The sequence below is a fragment of the Mycena indigotica genome (genome assembly GCF_014461135.1).
Source record: "Mycena indigotica strain 171206Taipei chromosome Unknown Mind.scaff0009, whole genome shotgun sequence".
NCBI lineage: Eukaryota > Fungi > Basidiomycota > Agaricomycetes > Agaricales > Mycenaceae > Mycena > Mycena indigotica.
In genome coordinates this window covers 1,429,274-1,448,690 of record NW_023503008.1, presented here as the reverse complement: position 1 = coordinate 1,448,690, position 19,417 = coordinate 1,429,274, and the positions used below count along the sequence as shown (strand labels likewise).

General features: G+C 50.3%; 11 protein-coding genes across 11 annotated transcripts; 5 read left to right on the top strand and 6 right to left on the bottom strand.

Moving 5' to 3' along the window:
- Position 1: 1 nt before the first annotated feature.
- MIND_01030600 (Phenylalanyl-tRNA synthetase) lies at positions 2-1,436 on the bottom strand (the record flags this gene model as incomplete). Its single annotated transcript, XM_037366894.1, has 4 exons — positions 2-86; positions 133-206; positions 256-536; positions 590-1,436. The coding sequence occupies 4 exons, from the start codon at positions 1,434-1,436 to the stop codon at positions 2-4; spliced, it is 1,287 nt and encodes a 428-aa protein (XP_037216288.1).
- A 206-nt stretch (positions 1,437-1,642) lies between these two features.
- MIND_01030500 (Phenylalanyl-tRNA synthetase) lies at positions 1,643-3,021 on the bottom strand (the record flags this gene model as incomplete). The annotated part of the gene is made up of 3 exons (XM_037366893.1): positions 2,234-3,021; positions 2,116-2,182; positions 1,643-1,885 (listed from the first exon to the last, which is right to left on the bottom strand). The coding sequence occupies exons 1-3, from the start codon at positions 2,863-2,865 to the stop codon at positions 1,643-1,645; spliced, it is 942 nt and encodes a 313-aa protein (XP_037216287.1). The 5' UTR covers positions 2,866-3,021.
- A 66-nt stretch (positions 3,022-3,087) lies between these two features.
- Positions 3,088-4,403, top strand: MIND_01030400 (uncharacterized protein; the record flags this gene model as incomplete). The annotated part of the gene is made up of 5 exons (XM_037366892.1): positions 3,088-3,377; positions 3,430-3,646; positions 3,701-4,129; positions 4,180-4,266; positions 4,317-4,403. 5 exons carry the CDS (start codon positions 3,088-3,090, stop codon positions 4,401-4,403), a joined length of 1,110 nt encoding a protein of 369 aa, XP_037216286.1.
- Positions 4,404-6,255: 1,852 nt separating this feature from the next.
- On the top strand, positions 6,256-7,921 carry MIND_01030300 (uncharacterized protein; the record flags this gene model as incomplete). The annotated part of the gene is made up of 6 exons (XM_037366891.1): positions 6,256-6,371; positions 6,417-6,682; positions 6,731-6,842; positions 6,891-6,909; positions 6,957-7,143; positions 7,191-7,921. The coding sequence occupies 6 exons, from the start codon at positions 6,256-6,258 to the stop codon at positions 7,919-7,921; spliced, it is 1,431 nt and encodes a 476-aa protein (XP_037216285.1).
- A 109-nt stretch (positions 7,922-8,030) lies between these two features.
- Positions 8,031-12,944, bottom strand: MIND_01030200 (Phosphatidylinositol 4-kinase; the record flags this gene model as incomplete). Its single annotated transcript, XM_037366890.1, has 16 exons — positions 8,031-8,117; positions 8,167-8,688; positions 8,733-8,828; positions 8,877-9,034; positions 9,083-9,353; positions 9,497-9,593; positions 9,634-9,661; positions 9,712-9,891; positions 9,943-10,032; positions 10,078-10,144; positions 10,190-10,340; positions 10,388-10,517; positions 10,568-10,604; positions 10,649-11,821; positions 11,866-12,630; positions 12,678-12,944. 16 exons carry the CDS (start codon positions 12,942-12,944, stop codon positions 8,031-8,033), a joined length of 4,119 nt encoding a protein of 1,372 aa, XP_037216284.1.
- Positions 12,945-13,099: 155 nt separating this feature from the next.
- On the top strand, positions 13,100-14,254 carry MIND_01030100 (uncharacterized protein; the record flags this gene model as incomplete). Its single annotated transcript, XM_037366889.1, has 5 exons — positions 13,100-13,338; positions 13,390-13,605; positions 13,654-13,979; positions 14,029-14,181; positions 14,229-14,254. Exons 1-5 carry the CDS (start codon positions 13,127-13,129, stop codon positions 14,252-14,254), a joined length of 933 nt encoding a protein of 310 aa, XP_037216283.1. The 5' UTR covers positions 13,100-13,126.
- A 35-nt stretch (positions 14,255-14,289) lies between these two features.
- Positions 14,290-15,325, bottom strand: MIND_01030000 (uncharacterized protein; the record flags this gene model as incomplete). Its single annotated transcript, XM_037366888.1, has 6 exons — positions 15,175-15,325; positions 15,053-15,131; positions 14,891-14,999; positions 14,619-14,834; positions 14,422-14,571; positions 14,290-14,373 (listed from the first exon to the last, which is right to left on the bottom strand). Exons 1-6 carry the CDS (start codon positions 15,299-15,301, stop codon positions 14,290-14,292), a joined length of 765 nt encoding a protein of 254 aa, XP_037216282.1. The 5' UTR covers positions 15,302-15,325.
- Positions 15,113-16,573, top strand: MIND_01029900 (DUF2040 domain-containing protein; the record flags this gene model as incomplete). Its single annotated transcript, XM_037366887.1, has 3 exons — positions 15,113-15,676; positions 15,727-15,925; positions 15,975-16,573. 3 exons carry the CDS (start codon positions 15,113-15,115, stop codon positions 16,571-16,573), a joined length of 1,362 nt encoding a protein of 453 aa, XP_037216281.1.
- Positions 16,574-16,603: 30 nt separating this feature from the next.
- MIND_01029800 (Protein kinase domain-containing protein) lies at positions 16,604-17,898 on the bottom strand (the record flags this gene model as incomplete). The annotated part of the gene is made up of 8 exons (XM_037366886.1): positions 16,604-16,759; positions 16,810-16,985; positions 17,033-17,108; positions 17,160-17,237; positions 17,286-17,344; positions 17,392-17,530; positions 17,584-17,609; positions 17,658-17,898. 8 exons carry the CDS (start codon positions 17,896-17,898, stop codon positions 16,604-16,606), a joined length of 951 nt encoding a protein of 316 aa, XP_037216280.1.
- A 121-nt stretch (positions 17,899-18,019) lies between these two features.
- Positions 18,020-18,705, top strand: MIND_01029700 (RNA-binding domain-containing protein; the record flags this gene model as incomplete). Its single annotated transcript, XM_037366885.1, has 6 exons — positions 18,020-18,050; positions 18,096-18,161; positions 18,211-18,267; positions 18,316-18,480; positions 18,531-18,587; positions 18,638-18,705. 6 exons carry the CDS (start codon positions 18,020-18,022, stop codon positions 18,703-18,705), a joined length of 444 nt encoding a protein of 147 aa, XP_037216279.1.
- An 18-nt stretch (positions 18,706-18,723) lies between these two features.
- MIND_01029600 (uncharacterized protein) lies at positions 18,724-19,398 on the bottom strand (the record flags this gene model as incomplete). The annotated part of the gene is made up of 3 exons (XM_037366884.1): positions 18,724-18,909; positions 18,963-19,060; positions 19,113-19,398. 3 exons carry the CDS (start codon positions 19,396-19,398, stop codon positions 18,724-18,726), a joined length of 570 nt encoding a protein of 189 aa, XP_037216278.1.
- Positions 19,399-19,417: the final 19 nt, after the last annotated feature.

The following is a 19,417-nucleotide window of genomic DNA, read 5'->3' as shown; positions in this document are numbered from 1 at the left end:
ATCACCGAATCTCAACTCCAAACTGCTCCCTCAACCGCGACACCACTTGCCCTTGAATCTCGTTGACTTCTTCGTTGGACAGCGACCTTGAGAAAACGTTAGGCAGAAACCAAGGTGAGAAGACTATTGTACCGATCCATAGACCTGTAATTTATACGGTAGCAGGCACTGGACCTGTTCGTTTTAGGATGAACAAAAGCGTCAATCTATGGGGGAGTCAATGGAGGCTTTGAACGTGAAAATTTTTGTCTTGACTTTTTTTACATCCTCGACAATGTCCCCAGCAACGTCCCGCACGAGATCGCAGAAGTCATTGTCATGCAGTGAGCTGCCTTGTGGAAGCCAGAAGCTGACATCCTTGGAGCAAGCAGGATATTTGGAGTATGGCTTGAAGGTCGAGATCTTGTTTTCTTTGAATTGAGATAGGAACCTTTCATCTTCTGACCAGAAAAGACGAATGTCGGGAATAGAGTACAGTATCATGGCGATACGCTCCAGCCCGAGTCCAAAAGCCCAACCAATTTTATTGGGTACATCTTGCATGGCCGACAGTTTAGCGAAAGTGAAGGCTAGTATGGCAAAAACTCACTGGCTGTATCTAGTGTAGCTTGTCGGACGACGCCCGAGCCAAGAATTTCCAGCCATTTTCCACGGTAGAACACCTCGACTTCAAAACTCGGGCTGGTGAACGGAAAATACGCCTCGATCCACCGGACGCGCAGAGGAGAAGAGCCGCCAAAGAGGGCCAACAGCATGCCATTCAATGACAATTTGAGGTTTTCCGCCACAAGGGCTGAATGAGCTGGGTCATGAGTTGGCTGGGCTGGGTTGGTTGGCGCAACATGAGGGACATCCTCGATCACGATATTTGTCTGCGCCAACTGTGATCGAAGCCAAGCATTGTCTTCTTCTACCTCCCGCATGCCGTTTGGAGTGGCGGGGAATATTCGTGCACCCTCCATTTGGTGGAACACTGGATAATGTGACCCGTCTATTTCATCGCGGCGGTAAACGTCAGCGGTCAGCAGCCATTTGTCGTCCCCTCGGCGGAAAACTTCTACCTCGTGAGCAGAAGTATGGGTTCGTAGCATAAGGTCCTTGTTCACATAGTAACTGTCAGTTACAGCGCGTCCAGGATGGTCTTTAGGGAACGAGAGCTCGTCAAAATTTTTGTATGGTGAGACGAGGGGAGAGAGAGATGAATGGTGAGAAAACGTGGGGAAGTGAGCCTCAATGAGAGTCCGTAGAGTGTGAAGAGGATGCTTGGGACGGGAATGCAGGCGAAGGGGGAGCTTGGAGAGAATCGAGGGCGTGATATTCGTGATTTCGTCGGTTTGATATCTGTTTCCGAGAATTTCAAGTTGGGACGGTGGCCCATGCAGTGAGTATCCTCGACATGAACGCGGAAAGAGTGAAGGTGGTCGCGTTCTAAGCATGACTAAAACGAGGTCACAGGTCCTTCCAGAAATGTATTCAAAAATCATAAGTGGTACTCTACAACAAGGGCGTAATCCACATTAAAGTATCGTAACGAGCGTCAAGACGTTAGTTAATGGATGAGCCAGTCAGTGTCCGATATAAGGGGGGAGGTTGCGCGCGTGAAAAAAATATAGAGAATAAGGAAACAGGAGATTTAAACCGTTCACCAACCACCAAACCAGCCACGAGGGGGTCGCCGTGTAGGTTTAGGTGATCGGACAACGACAGTTTTAAGGTCATCCTCTGTGATGAACTCTATAGCAGTTGTTCGAGGGCTATCGGTCTTGAATGAAGAATCGGCAACTTGAGGAGTTGGAGGAGATGCCCGCCGCGTGTTGGCAGGAGCGGGTACGGTGACAGTTTGGGTTTGGACAACGGTCTTGGTCTCTGTTTCAAAAGGAAGCGCCTGGAGAGAATAGTCAGCAATGATCGAAAGCAACAGCATTATTTGTCTTGGGGCACGGCCACGTGTGGCGACGCGATCGATCCGCGGACCCAAACGACAAAAAAGAGAATAGCCTTTGCCCCAAGCCCGGACGAAGGAGGGAATTATACGGACATAACAAGAAAAAAAAAGACATGGCTCATCCCCCCTTCGTCTCAAAGCTCGGAACGGCGCGGGGAGGGCGGCGGTACCTTGACTTTGCGCTTTGGCTCGTAGACGTATTCCTCCTCGACTTCCGGATGATCGTTGCCCAATGCACTTGATGTTGATTAGATAGGCCAACAATCCAACAGAAAAAGGAACGCTCACATGAGTTGTTCCATGATCCAACCTTCACGACGAGACGCGTCATGCTCGCGGCGATTGACACTTTCTTCTCGCTTAGTGATATCGCGTTCTCGTTCAGAAACACGAAGTTCTCTCTCGAGAACATCCTCGGCTCGGCCATTATTCCAGCCTGGAGGCGTTAACGAGTCCTCCTTGACAATTTCCTTGATGATAGTCTGGATGGGAGGCGTGACCGTCTCGACATAAGTGGTAGCCGCACAAGGAGGGCAGAGGACGGGTGTAGGTGTAGGCAAAACTCCACCAGGGGCCCCAATGAGTAGCTCAGCCTCTCTGCGAGCAACTTCTGCTTCTCGTACAGCGACTGCGCTCTCCCTAGCGATGAGCGCTTGCGTTCGTTTAGGCGAAAGCATTCCAAAAACACCTGATGAGGAGCCCCCTTCGGTGGTAGAGTCGGCTGAGTACTGGCGTGGCAGTGAGAGCATCACTGCCAAACCGGCGAGGACCAGAGAAAGTACGAGGAGGAGGGTTGTTGATGAGATTGTTCGATGGTGGTGGTGAGAAGACCGCTCGCGGTCGCTGCGATGATGCCTTTCGCGATCGCGGTCTCTGTCACGCTCAGTGCGCTCGTGGTGGGTCGATGAAGGCTGGGCCATTCGGACAGACACGGACGACGATGGAGAGAGTGAGGTGGCTGTCCGTAAAATAGACGTCTTGGGCTTGCGTGAAGAATGCAGCTTGTAAAGCTTTGGGTGTCGCGGGGGGAGGATGATGAGAGAAAAGGACAAGCCAGGTGTTAGTTTTTTGGTTGGTTTTGATCCACGTGTCCTGCTGTCACACACTGTCACACCTCATTGTCCCTTTTCGTTCAAGACCTAATGGCACTCCGGAAACGCGCAATAAACGCGTCGGTAAACACGACAGAGTCATCCCCTACGCCTCTCTCCCTTCCCAAGACTCCGCGTCCACGACAATCGATTGCCATCAGTCAGTCTCCCGCCACAACACCCTCCATTTCGACCAATGTCGCGTTCGATTGGGAGGCAGCCCGCTCAAGAGCTCCTTACTCGACGCCACAGTCTGGAGCCAGACTAGCTCGGCGCAGCATGGGCGCGTCAGCTACCCCTCTTCGCAAAGGTGTCATTCGCAAGAAGAGTTATTATGAGCGGTTCAGCTATTTTCTTTGTGTTACCTGACAGTATCGCTGACTTCTGCTCAAGTATCGCGTCTATACCTTCCCAGATTTCTTTCCAAATTGCTATGTTTCCTGCTAATGTCCCGCTACCCAAGCCACAAACATCCGCCTGGATTGTAGGAGGAACTCTCCACTTCATCCACCTTTGTATTCGCTTCAGCCAGGCCAACAACGTCCCAGACTCGGACCTTGGCTGGGAGGACATGTATCGGGAGGGCGAAGGCCACTCTTGGTTCGACTGGGTGTGTACCCACAAACCTTGTTATTATTCACTCATTTTTTCACCCTCCTTTTAGACGGTGCCTGTAACACTTTTGCTCGTCGCGGCGTCCTTCTTAAATGCGCTCTATCTATTGACGCGGGTCAAGCTCTATCGTCTACACTTGCGTTCGGACCCAGTGTCGTCTCCCAATGCAAAATTTGTTGCCGCTCAGCTCGACTTCCAGCCTCTGGTGCCGCCACCATTGTCAACCCGAGTCCTCAGATCAGCCTTGTTTGGCTTCAACACCTCGTGGAGGTTCTTGTTGGGATTTCAATTACCAGTACGCAACCCGCCACCTCCCCCCAAGGTCGCCCGTGTCCAGCAACTTGAGGTGTGGACACCAGGAGAGTTCGAATCAATGTTGTTCAACGTATATTCTCCTGCACATTCGCTGTTGTGGTGCGCAACGGGTCCCTCAAACTGGATCTCGAATATCCTCATCATGGGTTTCGTGAGCGCTCAGGTGGGTTCTGCTTCTTTGTGTTCCAATGAAGTAAAATCAAACCAACCTAGTCGTTTTTGATCACCCATTTCTTCAAAACCCTTATCAAGGACAAGGAAATTATCGCAGCAGAGGTCTTCAATGAGTACAACACCGGAGTACGTAGCCCTTATCTGAAGTAGGGTGTCCTCTAATGTTGTTGTTGCAGTTCGTATACCCCCGGTTGAACCCGGTCCGGGCAGATGTTGGTGTTCAAACCCATCAGTCGGAGGTAGTCAATGTATGGGAAGATTAGGGGTGACAGGACTTGAACTTGTGTTTTCCCTCTCCCGCAATGCCATATGAACGTTGTTTCTACTACACTTCCGATGGCCAACCCATCGCCTATAAAATGAAGCATCACCCAGCATCTTGTCGTTTTATCCATCCACACGACCGTGGTACTCTTTTTCCCCCTCTTATTTTACGTACCATCGTAATTTCTGTTTAGAGTGGGCATCTTTGCCACACAGAAAGCAGGGCCCACGAGATTACTCTTCGCCTAGACCTGCCAGGTCACGCTCCCCATCTCAGCATCGTCGCTCTTTGGTCGACTCCCCCAAGGACTCCCTTATGCCTGATATTGCCACAATAGCACCTCCACCCGCCATTCCACCCAGTCTCAGCGCTGCAGCACACCCCCCACCACTCGCCAATACCGATGACCTCAGAGTTGAATGGGACAAAGTCTTTTCGTGCGTTTATTGACCCTTCAGTGTGTGCATGCTTAACTTGTTGTTCAGTGTCTTCTCCACATGTATATCGGCTCGCGAAGCGTACAACAAAGCCCTTGATGAGCTCCAAGAGCACGAACGAATGCTAAGAACGCCACGCTTCAAGGCATTATCTCCTGCCGACAAAGAAAGAATCAGCCTGCACCAGAAGTCTTTGAATGAGACCAAAGCCAATGCCGAAGCATTATTCAGTGAAAGAATGGCGGCGCTGAAAACTCTGGACTGGTGGGCGGTCAAAGGGCCACAGCATGGCACCGAGAAACTCGACCAACTCGTCAAGTTGGCGAAAGAGCTGAACGACACCATGTCCAGAAAGCTCACCGATGAGTCGACACAAGCTGATTCTGACTCTAATACGCGACCACTGAAACGGCGTCGATTGTCCCAAGATGAATTGCCAGATATGGACGATGACCGTTTGCGAAAGGTCATGGCCAGGGTCACGGATCTGGAGGGTCGAACTTGGCAGCTTGAGGGCGACCTTGCTTCGCACCAGGAGTATATCGTGGAAAGTGTTGTGGAGGAGTTGAACAGTCAGCTCGGTAAATCAAGCATTTCTGAAGGAGCTGCCGCCTCTACTCTTGCGCTGATAACGGAAATGACCCAACTCAGCAACAATGTTACTCGTCTCAATCAGGAACTCGCGGATGAACGGGCTCAAAGGGCTCAAGTAGAGGCCCGGTTCCTCCAACATGAACAAGAAAAACGCCAACTGGTTAAGGTTATGGAAGAGGTAAATCATAGCCTGCCTCATGTTTCTCGTAATGAAATTCAGCACATCAGATGCAGCAACGGATTGATTCCCTGCAAGGAGCGCAAAACAGGGATGCCGAAGAGTTTGAAGCGATAACGAAAGGATTTGAGGCTCTGGCATTGCAACCACCGGCCCCCGTTCCGATGCTGCCCTTGGAGACGTTGGTGATGCTACTGAAAGCGCCCATAAAAGAGACCGTTTATTCGACTGTTAAACCGATTGTGGATGAGATGATCAAGGAATTGGAAGCAAAAATCTCCCAGCACGATGCAGAGACGTATGCGAAATTGTGGTCGAAGATCGCTCTCACGCTTAAAGTTGTCGAAGCCGCCAAACGGAACACAGTTGACACGTGATCTTTTGTACTTGATTATGTGCTGCGGATTCAGACAGATTCAGACGAACTGCGGATTTGCCTGGTTTCTTCTTGTTTCGCAAACCGGGCAATTATGGCCTTGCTGCACCATATCATTGCCAGTGAACGAGTATCCTATAAAGTGCCTGACCCAGATGGCAACGCCGCGCCGCGACCTGATGACAGTGATGTCGTGGCCAAGGTTCCAAGAAAGGAGAGTCTCCACACGGTTTAAAATGGCTGCTGCGCACACAAGTAAACCATCATGCTGTTTTCCCTCGTCCTTGGGGCATCCCTTCTATCTCCCGCCTCTTCTCAAGCACTTACTTCATCCCAACTCTCTCTGGTTACTCAACGACTAGCAGATGCCGCCAAATTGAGGTTCGCCATCTAAAAATATACTTCCGTGGATTCTGAAAAATTCAGTTGGGAAATAGGGACGCGGGCGCAAGCTTTGACTGAACTGGATGCCCATAGCCTCTCTGTTTTCTCCACCGTTCCACCTCCAACATCTATACCCTCCAATGTCACCGCTGGCATTGCCCCCGTACTCTCGATCGCTCACAACATTGTTTCCGCGCTGAATTCCTCGGGAAATGGGGAACTCGTCGCTGGCGACGGGGCCGCCGGAGACCCCGCGTCGATCGGGGTTGCAGTCTTACTAGCGAATTGGACTGGTCAACAAGGAAAGGGTGCGTCGTTGTGTCTCTTTTTGCTCCATTGGTCTAACTCGTTTCTAGATGGACTCAACTACGCTGCTGCTGCCAAGAATCAGCTCGATTTTCTGCTTTACAACACTCCCAAGACGCCAGATGGCGCCATTTCACACAGGGTGTCCCAAGTCCAGCTATGGTATGCAGCCGTCCGCCTTGGCAAACTCTTCCGCTCATGAGTTTCTAGGAGTGACAGCGTTTTCATGGTGTGGACTGACGTCATCGAGCTGTCTAGATAACTGACGCTCCACAGGTCCCTCCGTTCCTCGCCTACTACGGCGTTTTGACGTCCAACACCTCACTTATAACGGAAGCTTACAACCAAATTAAGTTATATCGCAACTACCTTCGTGACACCAACGCGAACAATCTCTGGAAACATATTGTACTGGGGAACAATACGAATGGTGGAAGCCTGGACGAGGGTCATTGGTCCACTGGTTCGTTTTCTTGACCACCAAAAAGACATGTCCTGATTGTCTCGCAGGCAATGGCTGGGCAGCAGCCGGGATGTTACGTGTTTTAGGCACAATGAAGAACTCGCCATACAACAAGCAATTCTCCAACGAGCAGAAGGACTTGAAAGACTGGGTCAAGGAAATTCATGGCGCAATGTTTTCAGCACTCGACTCGACGAACATTTTTACAAATTATGCGGGCGAAAGCTCGGGAAGCCCCGGCATGTTTTACGATGCGGCCGCGACAATGCTTCTTGCGAGCACTGTTTACCGCCTGGCAGTCGTTGAAGACGACCATACCTACGTGGCAAACGCAGAGAATTGTCGGCGAGCCCTTTTCGCCACGGTATCGCCAGCTTCATCATCGCCTACACCAACCTCCACTTCCCCGCCCGCACCCTCCTCTAGCTCTGGTGACGTCTCTTCTCCCAGCAATTCACCCTCTTCTTCTCCTAGCATTGCACCCTCTTCTTCTCCTCTCCCAACACCCACTGCTTCCCTCGACAATCTGAGGCATTTCACAAGCGACGGTTGGTTGACACCCGTTGTCAATCCTCATCAGTTTGGAATACAAGGCCAAGAATCAGCAGAAGGCCAGGCCTTCGCAGTCATGTTCCAAGCTGCTTACAACGATTGGAATGCTATTGGCGCACCTGGGAAAAACGACAAACCCAAAAAGGGCCGGGGCACGCAAATTCACGCTTCGTTCGCCTTCACTCTCGTCTCCACGCTCTTTGGATGGACCTTACTCTATTTCTAATCATTTTGGGTACAAAAACAACTTGTATGCCTTTAGTGCAATAATGATTGTTTTAAGGACAGGGAGTGGGGACGGACATTAGGTTAGGATTATGTACTAAATGCAATAACTATGAAGGAGGAGCCATAGCAGCCATCTCCTCAGGTGTCAGTGTCGAGCTCTCGATCATAACGCCGACGCCAACTTTGGCCGAGTTCTGGGGGGAACGGTCAACACTCAACAGCCATCCCAAAAAACAAACAAACCTTGAAGTGATCGATCTCCCCAGCAACAAGGAAGGCAAATGTGGGCGTGAAGCGCTGCTCTAGCAATGCTGAAACCTTTCCGGTAGAATCTACCTGGGCTCGGAAGGTAGCCAATCGAAGATCGTATTTTGCCCCAATCGTGGTAATTGCCTCCCTACGCGTTGGGAGGGCAATGAGCTGTAACTCAGCTGCAACCTCGACCTTTTCGCTCAGCTTTTGCCAGTAAGTGGCCTGGAGTACCCCCAAGCCTTGCGTTTGTGCTGTTGCAATCCAGCTTTTGTCTGTGCTCGTGATTTTGCCCAAATACGCAAGCGCGAGTTCAGAAACACCGGGCGTCGGTCGTTGGTAGATACCCTCAACGCCAAGGGCAAGGTTTTTGGTGAGGGACTGGAGGTAGCTACCGACATATATGCCGGTTCCGTCAGTGGGGGAGGGGTTAATGGCTTTCGCATTCAAACTCAAGTCCGCAGCCTGAATGTCGTGTTCAAGCTGTATCATGTTGTGGCCAACTTGTGATGATAGCTGGTCGCGCTCAGCACTAGATTTTCAATAGCTGGGGCACAAACCTGGGTCTGTATTTTCGTGACGGACGATTGCGTCCAACCGTAATTCCAACGACCGCTAACATTGCCGTCATGGTCAACGCCTCCTTGTAGGAAAACCTAGCGGCATTCCTAAGCAAAAGAAGCAGGAGCTCGAGAGCCAGATACCTTTGGGCTGGCGAAAATTCCACCAAAGTTGTATGACGGAGGTGCTGTTTGTGAGCCAAGGGCAAATGAGTGGGTCACTTGGAAGAGCGGGCTTATTGAAAAGCTCTTGGTGAGGTCGGCGCGTGCCCCGTCGAAGATGAAGTTGGACAAATGTGTGGCTAGTTTACATGAGAAGACAGAGAGTGGAAAGAGCTGGCATTACGCACATTTTGTTTCTTTTTGTAGGTTCTCTACTGTACCAGGGGAAGGCAGCCCCAAGTCTGCGCGCCACAAAGCGAATCGGTCGTAGGCATTGAACAGGGGATTGAGCGCCGTGAAGTAGGAATACCGCAGAGACGCGGGCGGCGACGACTCGATGGAATCCATAAAAACGCTGACAGGACGGAGGGTCACGCTCCTCTCGTGATTGTGACACTTGAAAAACGCGATCGGAACAGACGGAAACCCAAGAGTATTTGTGCTCGCTCCCCAGCCCCCCTTGTATTAGAATGAAATACAGATAGCTACAGATAACACATCGGAAAGCGTGTCACAGAATCGACTGTGAGTAGTACTGGTATGAATCGTATAATCTCGTCCAATTCGAGCCCAAAGAAGTGTCAATGAGCCGGTCAATGTACTCGCCAACCAATGAGTGTGTCATGGTAGGCTGTAAACGGTCCTTCAGATGATTCGCGGTTTGTTCTCCAAGTGCAGCGAAGCAAGGAAGGGTGGAATCTGAAGATGGGGTTAAAAAAGAACCGTTTATGGGACATACGTGCCCTTCTGCATAAGTTCAACAAGAGCTAGGCTCGAGGTGAGTGGGGCTTTCAAGGGGAGATAATAAGTCTCCTACTGATGATGCGGTCTCCGTGCTTTCTGACTGCTTCAAAGCCCTCACGGAATATGCGCCGGAATTCATGATACATCGGACCATCAACACCCCCCATGAGTTCAACGTATTCAAGAGGAAGCTTGAACGGTGCAGCCTCAAAGCCAATATTTCCGGGCGATTGGCTGAGTATAAACCCAAAATCTGCGAAAAGAAGACATGAGTGATCATGATGGGACAAACAGATGGACCAACCAATGTGTACCAAGCGACCATCGCGATCCAAAAGAATATTACCATTGTGCCTATCCTTGACTTGCAGTAGATATGTGACAACAGAATAACCTATGACGCCGTTGGCAAGCGGGAGTGGTGCTAGGGATAGCTTACCAGCAAGAGACTTGACAAAGTTACGTTGAGCCCTGAGAAACTTTGCCGATGAAGGGTCGCCGTATGTCTATTCCTTTGAGAACTGGTCATGTACAATTGTGCCAGAACCTACGTTCTTGAAATGGTCTAACAGGGTCACATGACCGAGACGACCCTCTGCTAAACGACGAGCGTATTCCGCTTTCTTGATCGAATGGATGGATACAGCATCGGTGATTGTTTCGACCAACGCCGACGCTGCTCCGGTGATCATGATTCGAAAACTAGTAACACCATGAGTGCTGTGCAGCGTCTGAATCAGAACACTAACTATCGAACCCAGCAGGCACAGTTCTCTTCTTCCCATATGCGTTGGATTTCACGTATTAACGAGACAGCAAGCTGTTCTTGCCGCAAATCTGCACCAGTCTTGACGATGACCGAAACACAATCCCAGTTAGCTAGCACCTTGGTCAACTGGACAATGAAAACAATGAGATATAGAACACACCTAGATGACCATAGGGAGAGCCCTGTCGTATTCGACTCTATAGAGAATGAGTGGAATTTTGACCGAATTATAGCTAGATACCTTCTTGGCGGCCCAAGATTCGCTGAAGACGACGGCAGAGGGATCGGCTTTGTTCAGCTCACGGCGAATGATGCCCTCGTCCTCAAGGGTCTTCAGACCTCCGCTGAGATCTCCGATGCGCATTGTCCCACGGTCTTCACGATTCTCCTTCATCCTTTCCATTCGTTCTTCCTCCAAATCAATCATCTCCTTCATAATACGATCTCGTATACCAGCAGCTTCAGAGTGTTGCAAACGCATTCGTCCTGCGTTATGCGTGTCATTTGAGCCCTGGTCGCCGCTGACAATCCAACTCGAGCCAGGAATCCACCGCAAAGGTGCAGTCACGTTAGGCAGCGCGACAGGGAGATGTCCTGAGGATTGGTGGGCCAAGTTGGCATTGAGTTGGGCAAGCATGATTGCTGCTGTCCGCATGCGCTCGGAATACTCATCGAGTGTTATCACAGGGGCTGGTTCGTCGGGTAAAATGCTGGATGTATGCGAAGTTGAGCGAGAGATAGATGGAGAATCGAAACCCGGGGAAGATGGTGGTGTCGCGCGAGACCATGCGGCCATATCCAAGTCTTTGTTTTTCGGCGCGGGGGGGAGAACAATGGAATCAGAGAGGTCTATTGGTTGGAATCGGAGAGATTGGTCAGCACCGTACAACTGCTCGACAAGATCGACTTCTTCCTCGTCAGCGTCCGCTGGACTTTGAACGACTTGATTGGAGGTATGGTCAGCATGGTTGGCTATGGCATCGTCTGCATCGTTCATTATGTCCAGTTTGGTGGGTCGGCCTGGAGCGTGGAAAGGTATGAGATCTGCCGATGCGCCTTTCCGCTCGTTCTCCTTGACCACAATCTTTTTGAGGACTTCTTTATTGCCGCGTTTGCTTGGGTCAAAGTCAAGGTCGTCGTTCAGAAGTTCAATTATGAGAAGATATGGAGCATGTTGCGCGGAATTGAGGACAACGCTCTCGCCCGGTGGTATCCGTACTATACGGTGATGAGGATGAGGGACACCGTTTGGCCGGGGTGAGTCAGCAGAGGAGCACCACATTGGCATACAAACCTCCGCTGGAAGCTTATGGTTCAAAGCGGTAAGTTCGGCCCTCAGAGCACTGACACGAGCTGGCCGTGGAACGACGACCAACCTTTTGCAGATATTTTCTAGCGTCAGGAGAAATTGAATCTACCAAATCGATCAGTTTAATATCGACCAAAAAATCTTCATACCTCTGATCGACAGTAATGACTTCTGAGAAGGTGCACTTGTGAGGGTGTGTCGTAGTTGCCTAATAATGCATCCCCCATACTCACTGAGGCTGATCTCGGAGGGAATCGGGACGAAGACACGGACAGCGATGGGGAAGACTGGTATGGCGTAGCTATGAATTCTGCGTCGAGTTGGCCTAAAGGATCTTCTGATTGTCTTGACCGTCTGATGTTGCGGAGGTGTAGAGGGAGTGCAGGGGCGGTTTGTGCTGCTTCTATCGTTTTCCGACGTCTTGGGATGTGACCATTCGCTAGACCGAGTTCTGGCGTAGAAGCATGGGGTGCGTATCCAACTCCCACTTCATGCTCGTCTGCCTCGTCCTCATCATCCAGAGAAAGAGCTACACTGCTGGGACTTCCAAATGACGCGACATCATCCTCGTGAGATTCGATGCTCTTCAACTGACTGCCCTCCTCTTCAACGCGCCCTTGTTCAACCGCAACATCTCCCATGATATCAGTAAGCTGGGGCAGGCCAGGGACTCCGGCAAGAATCATGGAAATGCCAATGACTGCAGGCTCAAAATGAGGCTTGACTTTCCGACGGAGTAACCGATTTTGGAAGGGGAGACTCAGACCAGAATAGGGTGCAACGGCGAGAGGTGGTAGATCAGAGAAGATAATTTCGTGGCATTTGTGTAGGACTCGCTGACAGATGAAGAAAGACTGAGACCGATTTGAAGAGGAAGACAGATCGCGAAGAGCAGCCTGCATAAACCATAAAGTCTAGAAGGTTGTTGGAGTAAGCTTATAACACATTCTGTAAAACGCACATTCATGGCAAGATGGGTGGACCGCTGAGATATGTCAACCACAAATGCCTCTAATGCTCGAGAACGCGACGGGCGTGTAACCAGGAGGTGGCAAATGAATCCCAAAACATCCCGGAGTTCACTCGTGTCTAGTTGGCGCAACCGTCTGGTAAGATAATAGGAAATGCCAATATGGTCGGGGTAGGCATTGAGATAGCGCAAAGCAACGTGAACCGAGAAGAATGTCGGACTTGTGAATAGACGTAGGAGGAGGCCGTGAGTAGCCATGAATTATTGTCACCGATTTGTCTGCGAAATTCAAGTAAATCTCCTTCAAAGGACCTATGAAACGCACCGAGGGCATAGACTACCCCCTCAACTTGTGTGAAACAAGTTGTTTTCGCAAGAAACGAAAATAGCTTGTTCCTTCGGTCACGCATCCACTTCAGTTCACTTCCACGTCGTCCGATATGCGGTGGTTATATTCACTCCTTGCCCTTCCTTTTGTCCTTGCAGCCTCTTCAGAAACCCACCAGAAGCTAGTTTCTCTCGCTGCTGCTGGCAACGGCGTCATCAAGCTTGATTCTGACACGTACGAGCTCTTGACTGCCTCTCGTCGCGACTGGTCGGCCTCAATCCACTTTACCGCCCTTGACCCTCGTCGAAGATGCATGCCTTGCAAGTATGTCGCCATTTGCTTGCTAAAAATTGGGGTCATAACACTTCTCCTCAGAGAATTCAATCCGTCGTGGAACTCAGTCGCCAAAGCTTGGTCTAAAGCACCAAAAGCTACACGAGACACCCACTTCTTTGCAACCCTAGACTTTGATGATGGACAAGCAGTTTTCTCGAAACTCGGACTCACTTCTGCTCCCGTCGTTTTCAACTATTCTCCCACTGAAGGCCCGCGCGCGTCCAGCAAATCCCCTTCGCGTTACGACTTCTCCCAGTACATTTATTGAACCTTGTGAAGTGGAGCCTGACTAATTCATTACAGCGGGTTTGAGCCGGAGCCGCTCGCCCAGCATCTTTCGAACCATACCCCGATTCCGATTCCATACACCCCACCTTTTGACTGGGCTAAATGGATCACCGTTGCTGCTGGGCTGCTCACCTTCGCTGTCACTATCCGTTTCATCTCTCCAATACTCCAGAGTCGCTGGACATGGGCCATTGGGACTATTGTCACTGCCCTAGTTATGACTTCAGGGCATATGTTCACCCGCATTCGTAATGTGCCTTATGTTGGACAAGATGGGAGCTGGATTGCTGGTGGATATCAGAATCAGTTTGGGCAGGAAGTCCAAGTCATTTCAATCGTTTGTATGGTCTTTTTTTCTCTGGGTTGTTGGTGTCTCAATTTCTTGGTTAGACGGCACTCTTGGGTTTTCGTTCCTCATGCTTGTCATGGTGATTCCCTACCAAACTTCAGGCCAACGCCAGCGCGTGCAGGTCTATTTGTGGACGACTATTATCATGCTTGTCTACTCTATCCTGATTGTCCTCTTCAAAGTCAAAAACAGAGGTAACAAGCTTGTCATGTTGTTGAATCTACCACTCACTGCCTGGTAGGCTACCCCTTCAGACTGCTATTGTAAGCACAGTCGTAAAAAACAATTCAGCTGTATTGCAACTATATCTTGGCGCTTTCTAATAAAGCCTGAGCTACCACAGAATGAATATCTGCCTCTATTTTCTGTTGGCAAGCCTCTGTACACTGTTGATCGGTTAAAGTGTGAGGATTCTTTCACAACGGAGTATTCACCCGAATGACGTCCATTGCGGACATCTGGCCAGTATGCCAGATGTTTGTGATTTTATTGAGCGCTGGCAGACATGAGAGGACTAATGTGCCACCAGAGACTGCCTCCTCTTCTTGGGTAGGGTCTAACCAGACTTGATTTTCGATAAGAGACTGGATCGGACTAAGTGTTTGGAACTGTTTATAACCTCTAAACTGACCGCTGCACAAGACACAACAAGTCCAAATAGCTCAATGCCTGCGTCTGCTAGAGCTGTACTGGCAGCTATAGATCCAGCAGCAACACAGCTTTCCAGGCCATCGCACTCGATAATCGTAATAAAGACGTCGATAGTTGACTTGGGCAAGAGTTCTAGTCGCACGGATGATGCCAGAGCTTGATGAATAGCGACTGCTAGGGATCGATCTTCAGCGTCCTACCCAACCAACTAGCTTCATCAAAGTCGGTCAGTGCGAGTTGGAGTCCACTCACGCGTAATGGAGCGCGTCGACGCGGGCAAGAGAACGGCGTGAACTTGACTTCTACATTGAGTCGCCCCATATCGCTGTAGGAAGTGTTTTTCGATTGTCGCGGTCCATATCTGCCAAAAAGTTTAAGACGCGTTTTTTTTTGTCTCGTTCCAGTTGATCGCACACAGCGCAAGCAATCTTTGTTTTTTGTGTTTCGATGTAGGCCGAGCCGTTTGCCTGGCTGATGAGGCCAGGCTGCAAAACTAGAATAGTTGAGCAACGAATAAGCAAATTGCACATCCATACAGATTGGGCGTATATCGAGAAGCCCTCGACCTTTCCTCCCATCTGCGGCTTTCCAAGCATCAGGACTTTCGTCGAATACAGGTACAAAGCTCTCTTCAGTGGGTCCGTTTATTCGCCTTCTGTCCATAGCTTGATGAGCGTGAAGTCTGAGTGTGGTTGTCACATGAAGCTTTCTTTCTCTCTCGCCAAACCAAACAAGGGCAGCACAGCACCCGAGGCAGCTGGCCCGTCCTCCCTCAAGCGACCAGCCGCCTTTGCCTTTGGCGACGATGAGGCAGTCGATGCCGCCCCAACGTCGTCGGCTTCGCTAAACAAGAACGCGGCAGCAAACAAGAAATTGCTTGCCCAGAATGTGCATGTCTCGCGAACAACTCAGAAACGAATGGAGGCCGAGAAGAAAGTAGACTCCACCGTCTATGAATATGACGAGGTCTGGGACAAGATGCAGGAGGCAAAAGTCCGGCAGAAGGAGGCAAAGGAGCTTGCGGCGCAAGACAGAAAGGTATGGATACTATTCTTTCTTGATATCGGGGCCTGTTAACAGGTGCTTAGCCCAAATACATCCATGGCCTGTTGAACTCTGCACAAACCCGACGTTTGGACTATTTACGAGCGGAGGAGAAACTGATGCAGCGGGAGAGAGAGGCTGAGGGGGACGAATTCGTCGACAAGGAGCAGTTCGTCACCCAAGCTTACAAGGACCAAATGGCCAAAGTGCGTGAAGCGGAAGAAGAGGAGAAACGACGCGACGGTAAGTTGTACATTTCTGGTTGGTCAAAAATGTTCAACAAAACATACAGAATTACTCAAGAAGCAACGCGGCACATCGTCGGGAATGGCCCATTTCTATAGACAACTGCTGGATGAGTCGGAGCAGAAGCACGAAGCCACTGTGGCTGCCACGCAAAAGCCGGTTATCGGGCCTACACCGAACTTGACAATAACCAAACCGCCCGACTACACTCCGGTTTCTGACCTTGAGCGAGCCAAGAAGGCCCGTGCTGAAGGTAAAGACGTGGAACTCAACGACGACAACCAAATCGTTGACAAACGCGATCTTCTTGTGGCTGGTCTGAATCTTTCTGCTCCAAACACCAGGACCCTGCAACGAACCAAGAAACCAACGGAAAACAATACAGAAAATGTTCAGGCTCATCGAGCAGTCGGTACTGCAGCCAGTCGCCGAGAGATCAATGAGAGAAGGGCACGCGAGATCGAACAACAAATGGCCAGCGAAGACGAGAGGTTGAAAGCTGAGAAGGCCAGAGAGGAGGAAGAGCGGACACAACGCGTGGTTACTCGCCGAAATGACGCTGGAGCTGTCGAAAGTGCACGTGAGCGGTATTTACAACGGAAACGCTTGCGAGTAGAAGCAGCAGAAGAGGCACAGCCAGATTAGAAGTATGTACTTAATGACAACTGTACAATATCAATGAGGGCTAGGAAGACGATCTAAATCTCCGATGCTCGAAACCATCTCGTCGTAGGCAGCGAGAACTTGTGTCATGGATGGTCGCTGGCGCAAATCGGAATGGAGCATGGGTTGTGTGAATCGAAGAAACTCTGGGATGCAGTAACCCGCTAACTAAACAACGAATTAAAACCCAGCGACTCGGGAATAAGAACAAGAAAAACCTTGCATGCCCTCAAAATAAGAATTGCCAGCGCCCAGACGTCAGCTTTGAAGGGATCACGACATTCACCGTGTTCGCATTCAGGCGGAATTTCGGTGGAACGAAAGTCGTGGATGCAGATCGACTCTTGAGAGTCAAAACAGCGACTAAGCTCATAGTCGATGTAGGCATAATGGCCTGCTCGATGATTCAGTTCGTTGAAAGAGGTTTATTAGTGGTCTTACCTTTGTAGTCGGTCAACAAATTGCGCAGGGAGATGTCTAGATGCGCTATGCGGTGTTGATGCATGAAGGTGACATGCTATGTTTTGGTCAGTGGCGATGAACTAGCGAAGGAATGGTAGAGCAGTACCTCTATACATTGGCGGATTGCGGCAATGAACAATCTAAGGTTACAAGGACCATCGTCGTCTATTAGTTGAGAGCTCCACTACCATTCGTCAGACAAAGAATGGGAACGAATAAACGAGCAGCCAACCTGTTCCATGACTATGAGGGCCACATCGTCGTCGTCCGACTCGATAAGATCCAGGATGGCTGTTGGCAGTCTGAACAATAAAACGGAAGGCGACGAGGGGTATTACGTATGCAGTGGTTCATGGGGTCTTCCCGTAGACAGTGCAATAAGCAGATGACACGGAATTCGCGCGACCAGCGATGAACAGCTTTGACCATAACCCGCAAACCATCGCAAGTTCTTGAACCACGAAAGAGGTTGTCACACTATGCAAGGATTTGAGCGCCAATTGATAAGTATATGAGCGACGACGACGAACCAGGCCAGCGTCTGGACAAAGCGCATCTACACATTGGCGGTGAGCCGAGAAAGACAATTGTGCAGTATAGTTGCCTTCTCGATCTCCAGCATGTTTGCGCAAAAAGTGATCTGGAATTTCCGAGTAAGAGTCCCGCACTTCTTTCACAGTGTCGAGTCGAAAGCCACGTTGTTCGAGGACTGCACTGTAAGCCAGCCAACAAGGATAAACGCGGGCGTTTATAACCTCATCATCGTCTTCCTCAAGGTCGGAGTCGGAATCAGAGTCGAACGAGGAGTCGGTCAGCATCGGAGAAGGTGGGTTGAGCGCTTGCATGGGTGTTTAGGACAGCATAACGAACAGGCAACCATTTGAGGATCGTGGGTGTTGAACGAAACTGCCGATGATCGCAAGAATCGTGGGAAGGAAGAGTCCCCGTTTAACTCTTGCGTCCATCATGGAGGACGGTGCGAAGAACAAGAAGACAGGCAAGTGACCACAAGGCATACTTGGCTCTGAACAACCGTGTGTAGTTTTTGTTGGTGGGGTCGGCGAAGAAATAGACGAGGCCGCGATTTACGAGCAATTTTCCACCTTTGGTATGCTGTCCACCACCCAACTCACACTCTGATTGAATTGTGCCGTCAGGCGATATCATTGAAGTTCAGCTGCCCTCTGCTGCGACCAATCCCGCGTTACAAGCCGGTCTGTTCCCGTTTCCTTTTTCTGCAAAAACGCGCTCACTCGCGTCAGAGTCAAAGCATCGAGGTTTCGCGTTTGTCACTTACTCCTCGGCCGCCGACGCTCAAGATGCAATCGACAACATGGATCTCAACGAGTTTCATGGTAAAGTCATCAAAGTCAACCTCGCAAGACCAAGCAAAGGCTTGACCCAGCAGCCCGATGGAACTAGAGCCAGTGCGTGTATTTTCCTTATCTAGATAACGCACTCTGAAGTTAAGTTGCAGTATGGGAAAGTGAGCAATACATGCAGCTCTACGGTAACCAACCGGGCACACAAAACGGTGAGGGTTTCGTGCGTCTGACCATATATGGCTACTGAGTCTCGTCCAAGGTGCCCGTGGCCGTAACACGGCTTCAAATCAAGAACAAGAAACCCAGGGTGAAGACATGGAAGAATAAAGCTATCGGCACCGACATTCAAAATTCGCGCGGATGATCCATGTTTTCCTCGAATTGGGCTCTTGCTCGCTTGATGTCTTCCTGCATAAAAAGCAACTCCTCCATCCGGGCCAATTTCTTCGCATCCGCTGGTCGAGATAACGCTCTCCGGAGGTCCTCAATCGACAATCGTGCCCGTTTGTTCTCCGCCGCGGCCGTTTGGCACTGACAGAGAATGTGAATTCACCCAACTTAGGATTTTGAGCGAATGCACTTACCACGTCCGTTATGTACTCAATGAGAATCTCTTCCATTACATTCACCGTATCGTTCGCTGGGTTACGGTCGTCTCCAAATCCATACATCAGGTTTTTCACTTGTGTTGCCTCTGAGTCAATGCCAGTTGAAAGGGCCTTGTGAAGGCTTACATTCTTTTGTGAACAATCCCCTCACACTCGTTTGCTTGCGAGACCCTCGACCAGCTGCCCCACCGGTTCCTGCTGCCGCTGCACTCGCATTTGGATCAAAAGCCACGGTTCTTTGAGGGGTAGCGGGGACAACAGGTTTGGGAGTTGGCACTGGAGCTCGTGCTGGTTGTGGCTGGGCATAGTAGGTATATGGATATGCATAAGAGTATCCCGGAGTCCCAGGGGGATAGGCGTAAGTCGGGTAAGTATATGCAGGAACGGGAGTTGTGGGTGGTGGCTGCTGCATGCTATCTCATCGCAGGCGC